Below are 5987 nucleotides of genomic sequence, written 5' to 3'. Positions count from 1 at the left end.
CAGGGAGGTGAGATCTTTGGTCTGAGGGTGCAGCCACCAGTCAACAAAAGGGAGGTGTCCCAGGTACTACATGGAGGCCAGGTGAGGACTCTGAATGAAAACTGAGGCATCTACGAGCAAGTCCAGGGCATAAGAGCCCCACTGATCTGTCACCATCCGGTGTTTGTGGACCGGTATGGTAAGCTGATGTGCTCCTTTACTTATACCTTTGGGGTCTCAGGGAGATGTCTGCCTTGATTTTACGTGTCCATTTCAAAGCAGCTGACGTGAGGGGGGCCATGATCTACCAACTGATAGCACGATATTCTAAATGTGAACTGAAACAACCCCCACTCCAGAATAGAGGGATCACCATTATGAGACCCTGCTGACAGCCCCAGTAAACCCCAGGCAGGTCTGGCAGGCTGCAGCCTAAGGCCCCTTATAACTTCCTCCACAGAGTTCTCAAAGAGAGGCTGTCAGGAGAAAAGTAGCTTTCATGGAAATCTGCAGACGTGTCCTTTGTTAAAGCCAAGGTGGAACCTGCCTGCTGAAGGGGTGCACACCCTCTCAGCCCCCCTCTTCCTGAGAGCCCACATCACCTGCACTCCTGCCCATGGTCCTGCCTGCTGTCCCTGACCAGAGTCATCATGCCTCGACGTCAGAAGCATAAGCTCCGAAAAACTCGTGACAAACACCACCAGGCCCGACGTGACAGCCAGGATCACAAAGGTGCTAAGGCCACCACAGCAGTGAAAGAAGAGTCCCTCTCCTCCCCCTCTCCACTTTTTAGGGATCCTCCCCAGAGTTCTTCTGCTGATGAGTCACGTAGTACTCCCCAGCGGCCTCAGACAGCCCCCTCCACCAGCACTACTTCTGCAGACATTTCTTGCACAAGATCGGATGAAGATGCCAACAGCCAAGAGGAGGACAGTTCAAATTTCTCCGACACTGAGGGCTCATGCCCAGATCCTCTAGCCATTAAGGCAGATTTATTAGAGCAGTTCCTGATGTACAAGTATAAAATGAAACAGCCCATTAGAAAGGCAGACATGCTGAAGATTGTCAGCCAAAAGTACGAGGGCCAGTTCTCTGAGATCCTCAAGAGAGCATCTGAGCGCATCGAGGTTGTGTTTGCAGTTGACGTGAAAGAAGTTGACTCTGCCACTGAGAGCTATGCCCTTGTCAGCAAACTGCACCTCCCCAACAAAGGAAGGGTGCGTGCTGGTAGGGGGCTGCCCAAGACTGGTCTACTGATGACTGTCCTGGGTGTGATCTTATGGAAGGGCAACTGTGCCACTGAGAAGGAGATCTGGGAATTCCTGAGTATGATGCGTGTATTTGCTGGGAGGAAGCACTTCATCTATGGGGAGCCCAGGAAGCTCATCACCAAAGATTTGGTGAACTTGAAGTACTTGGAATACCGGCAGGTGCCCAACAGTGATCCTGCATGCTATGAATTCCTGTGGGGTCCCAGAGCCCACGCTGAAACTTCCAAGATTAAAATCCTTGAGTTTTTAGCCAAGGTCAATGATGTTGTTCCCAGTACTCTCTGCTCCCTATATGAAGAGGCTATGCGAGAAGAGAAAGGGAAAGCCCAAACCAGACTTACAGGCAAGGCTGGCTCTACCACCATAGCCAGTGCATTTCCCAGGGCCACGTGCAGCAGCTTCTCTCACCCACTAGTGAAGTCTGAGATTTTCTTACCATCCGGCTTAGATAATCTGACATCAGAGTAGAGATTTCCCTGGAAATGACAAAGAACCCCAAAGTTAAATTTGTTGGGATAATGAAATAGCAGGGGGAATAAAAATAAAACATGATGATCGAGTCTTGGTTTTCTTTATTTCTTTTAGTCTTCCATTTCGTAAAATTAAATAATTTATACCTGGATATGCTCAGCTTATTCTAGAATGTGGGGAAATGCAATCCTAATAAATTAGATCACCTGCTCACTGGCTCTTTTATTCCCTAAACATTAATTGAGCATCTGCTCTTTGAAAGGCTCAGTGCTAGTGCTGGGGATGCTAAGATAAAGACCCAGCCCGGGCTATAGAATTTTAGAGGATATTTCCCTTAGGTTATTCTGAGAGGGTAATACAAAGGTTTAAGTACTGAAGTGTTAACTGAAATGTTGGAGGTTAGTGTCCACCCAGAGGCACCAAGGAAGAAAGGCTTGGCAGTCTACTTCGGAAAAATCAGCCACTGAAAAACCCTGAGAAGCACAGCTCTACTCTGACACACAGGGAGTTGCCAAGAGTCAGAAATGAAGCAACGGCAACTGGTATTTTGAGTGCAATCTCATAAATTCTAAGGGAGGGGTCTTGGTGGGGGTTAAATGAATGAAAATAGAGGAGATTTGGGTGAAGGGCAGCTGGGAGGATGGGATGAGTTGTTCCTTGACACAAATTCCAGGAGTTTTGAGTAGCATTCAGCTGGGAAAGAGAAGCCCACATTCAAATTAAATAACTGATGTGCTGATGGGGAAAAAATCTACTTAGCTTTCCTTGCTAAGGAGAATATTCAGCTAAACTGATCTTCTTTCTCAGAGAGCATTGCATGTTCTCTGATATCTCTTGGGTTTAAAAAAAATGTTTACATGGAGGAGGGTAGTATTGTCTGAGTAAAAAATCATCATAATGATAAATGCCATTCATTACAGTCCTAGTATTTGCAAGTCATCTTGCCAGGTGCTTTTAATCCAGTATTGATATCCATCACTCCTATAAGATAGTGTTTGCAAACCTCGACTGGCTGATGAAAAACTTGTAAAATTCCCCAAATCACACGGTGGTAAGTGACAGAGCTGGGACCAGTCTGGAGCCCACACTGTTGCACTCCTCCCAGCCAGAGGCTGACCTTCTGTCTCTTAGTTCATTTTTCTTCTCATCACTACAAAATGTCTGTCAGGCAAATAAAAGGACTCTGTAATCAAAGTCGAGCCCCTGCGTGGCGCAAATGTTTAAGTGCTCTGCTACTAAATGAAAGGCCGGCAGTTTGAACCCATTCAGAGACATCTAGGAAGAAAGGCCTGGTGATCTGCTTTCAAAAGGTCACAGCCTTGAGAACCCCATGGGTCTCGGTTCTACTCTGCAACACACGGGGTTGCCATAAGTTGGAATCAACTCAATGGCAGCAATTTTTTATTTTGGTAGTGAAAATATAAAAGCAGGCCAAAAGCAGCAATGTGAATCTAAGAATAAATAAAAATTGCAGGATTATCTGTAGGTTCATTTGCCTAGGGTCCTGCTACACCTAGCCCCAGGGTTCCTTGAAAGCTGCTTCTTCCCAGGGGCTGGTATATTTATTCAGCTCCACTCTATCCCACATTATAGCACCCTTCCCTGGGCCTGCCTCACTGAGCCCTCCAGCCCACCTCAGGAATCTAACCAGCTCTTCACTGCCTTCTCCTCTGGATGCTGCTCCTGCACCCAGTGGAACAGACAGCCCAGAATCACCTGCCCTCCCCCTGACTTAGAGCATCTAACTCCCTGGTCGTCACTTCATTCACCGTGGATGTATATCATCTTTGTCTTCCTGTTGATGTGGTAACTTGGAGATCTTTCTTTCTTTTCTTCTTTCCTCCTTTTCTGTGGTTAGTTTTCGAATGTTGTTCCTTTTACTAGATGCTTCAGATAGCTTCTGAACACTGTATAAGTTTTTAAATCACTTTGGTTACTCATTTATTCCTATATATCAGGTTTAGCAGTAGGAGTTTTTATATTTTGTGAACCAAATTGGGAAACCTTCCATCTTATTTTGTGATCTGGAGCAGAATAACATGGCATTGGATTAGGTGTTTTTGTGGAAAATGTGAGATAACTCAGCAGAACAATTGTTAGGATCAAGAAGTAGAGCCAAATAAAGTAAAAGAGGACCATTTCTTGTCTTACTATTATTGTTAGTCTGTTGTTCTGTAAAATAAAATGATACATACTGGATGGTTGAGATTGTGTGTCAACTTGGCTGGGCCATGACTCCCAGTGGTTTGGCAGTTGTATGATGTTCTGATCACCCCCATGATGAGATCTGATATAATGTGATCACCTCCACGATGGGATCTGCTGTGAGTAGCCAATCAGTTGAAAGGGAGTTTCCTTGGGTGTTTGGTCTGCATCGAATATAAATAGACATTCTGACGAGGTTCCCTGGCTTTTGCTCCCTCTGCTCCTGGCTCTGGCAAATGTTCCAAAGCTCTGTATCTTCATGGATAAGTGCCCGGAGGCACCATACTCCACCACTAAACTGTGGCCAGAAGGCACTCAGCTCTCTTGCTCTGTGGCTTGGCAAGCCTGGCTTTACCGGATAATTGCCTGGAGGCACACCCCTCCGCCATGAAGCCCCCTGCGTCAAGGCACTCAGCTCTCTCGCTCCCTGGGTTGGCTCCAGCACCGTGTGGCGCTAGTCTCCTCATTCTGCTGCTTCTTCTTGCCATCTGAGCCATCTCCAGTGTAACAGTGCCCCGCACCTCCTGAAACCTCACCAGAACTGTCTTTGATGTCCATAATTCCACCAACGGTCTCTTCAAGGCAATCTAGGCTTTTACTACTAGTCACTTTAAAACCCTTCTAGCCTCTTTCCATTCACAGTTTCCAAACTGCTTCCACAGCTTAGGTATTTCTTAGAGCAGCACCCCACTGTTCCACTAACATATTCTGTCTTGGTTATCTAGTGCTGCTATAACAGAAATACCACAAGTGGACGGCTTTATCACAGAGAAATTTATTCTCTCACAGTCCAGTAGGCTAGTAGTCCGAATTCAGGGTGGCAGCTCAGGGAAAGGCTTTCTCTCTCTGTTAACTCTGGAAGAAGGTCCTTGTCATCAATCTTTCCTGATCGAGGAGCTTCTCAGCATAGGAACTCTGGGTCCAGAGGGTGTGCTATTCTCCTGGCTCTTGTTTCTTGGTGATATGAGGTCCCCCATCCAAATACTATCCAAGCCTGACCCTGAACGTGCCAGATCTCTTCTGATCTTGGAAGCTAAGCAGGGTCTGGCCTGGTTACTATTTGAACGGGGGACCTCATACTACCAAGAAGGTTTGTGTTGCATTATACTGGGGAAGTCTACCATGCACCCACATTTAAAAACATACTCCCCAATAAGGATTGATTTTTGCCTCCCCCCTCCAAAATAGGTGTTGTAAATCCTAACCCTGTGCCTATGGTTATAATCCCATTTGGGAATGTGTGTTGTTATGTTAAAGAGACAGTATTATTGTAAGTTGTGTCTTAAGTCAACCCACCAGCTGCTCCAAGGGAGAAAGATCTAGGAGTCAGCTTATGTAAGGATTTACAGCCTTGGAAACCCTAGAGGGCAGTTCTACTCTGTCCTATTGCATCCCTATGAGTCAGAAACTTCTTGTCAGCAGTGATTTTTTTTGTTATTCGGGGGGTGTCTCAAGTCAATCTCTGTTGAGATATAAAGGAGCAGATTGAGCAAGCAAGTAAGCACAAGTGGGGAAAGACAGTGCCACGCCACAGGAGATCACCAAGGAACTGAGAAAGAGAAGCTGAAGAAAGACAACAACCTTCCCCAAAGCAAACGGAGAAAGAAAGCCTTCACCTAGAGCCAGCGCCCTGAATTCGGATTTCTAGCCTCGAAAATTGTGAGAAAATACATTTCTGTATGTTAAAGCCATCCACTTGTGGTATTTCTGTTATAACATCACTAGTTAAGTATGACAATCCCTAATGAGCGGCCAAACTCGTTGTCCTTGACAGCTAATGTAAATTTTGGCAGTGGGATCCCATCCAGTGGCACCATGGAAGAAAGACTTGGCTATGTGTTTGTGTAACAATTACATCCAAGGAGACCCTGTAAGGCAGTTCTTCTCTGAAATACACAGAGTGGCATTTAGTTCATACTGACTCAAGGGCAATGGGCTAATGTAAAATATTACTTCGTTTTTCTTCCTAATCAGCATTTGCTTTTCTGATTTGGTTTTCTTTGTCCTAGAGCACTGCATTCCTGACACATCCTGGAGACAACAAAACAAAAATTGTCAAGA

General features: G+C 45.7%; 1 protein-coding gene across 1 annotated transcript; it reads left to right on the top strand.

Moving 5' to 3' along the window:
- The first annotated feature begins 629 nt into the window (after window positions 1–629).
- LOC101354736 (melanoma-associated antigen B3-like) lies at window positions 630–1718 on the top strand. The gene has a single exon (XM_004390625.1). The coding sequence runs from the start codon at window positions 630–632 to the stop codon at window positions 1716–1718; it is 1089 nt and encodes a 362-aa protein (XP_004390682.1).
- The last annotated feature ends 4269 nt before the right edge of the window (window positions 1719–5987 follow it).

Source organism: Trichechus manatus, unplaced genomic scaffold, assembly GCF_000243295.1.
Source record: "Trichechus manatus latirostris isolate Lorelei unplaced genomic scaffold, TriManLat1.0 scaffold00311, whole genome shotgun sequence".
In the NCBI taxonomy this organism is placed as follows: domain Eukaryota; kingdom Metazoa; phylum Chordata; class Mammalia; order Sirenia; family Trichechidae; genus Trichechus; species Trichechus manatus.
Note: the sequence above shows the minus strand (reverse complement) of the source record. Positions and strands in the feature narration are given on the sequence as shown.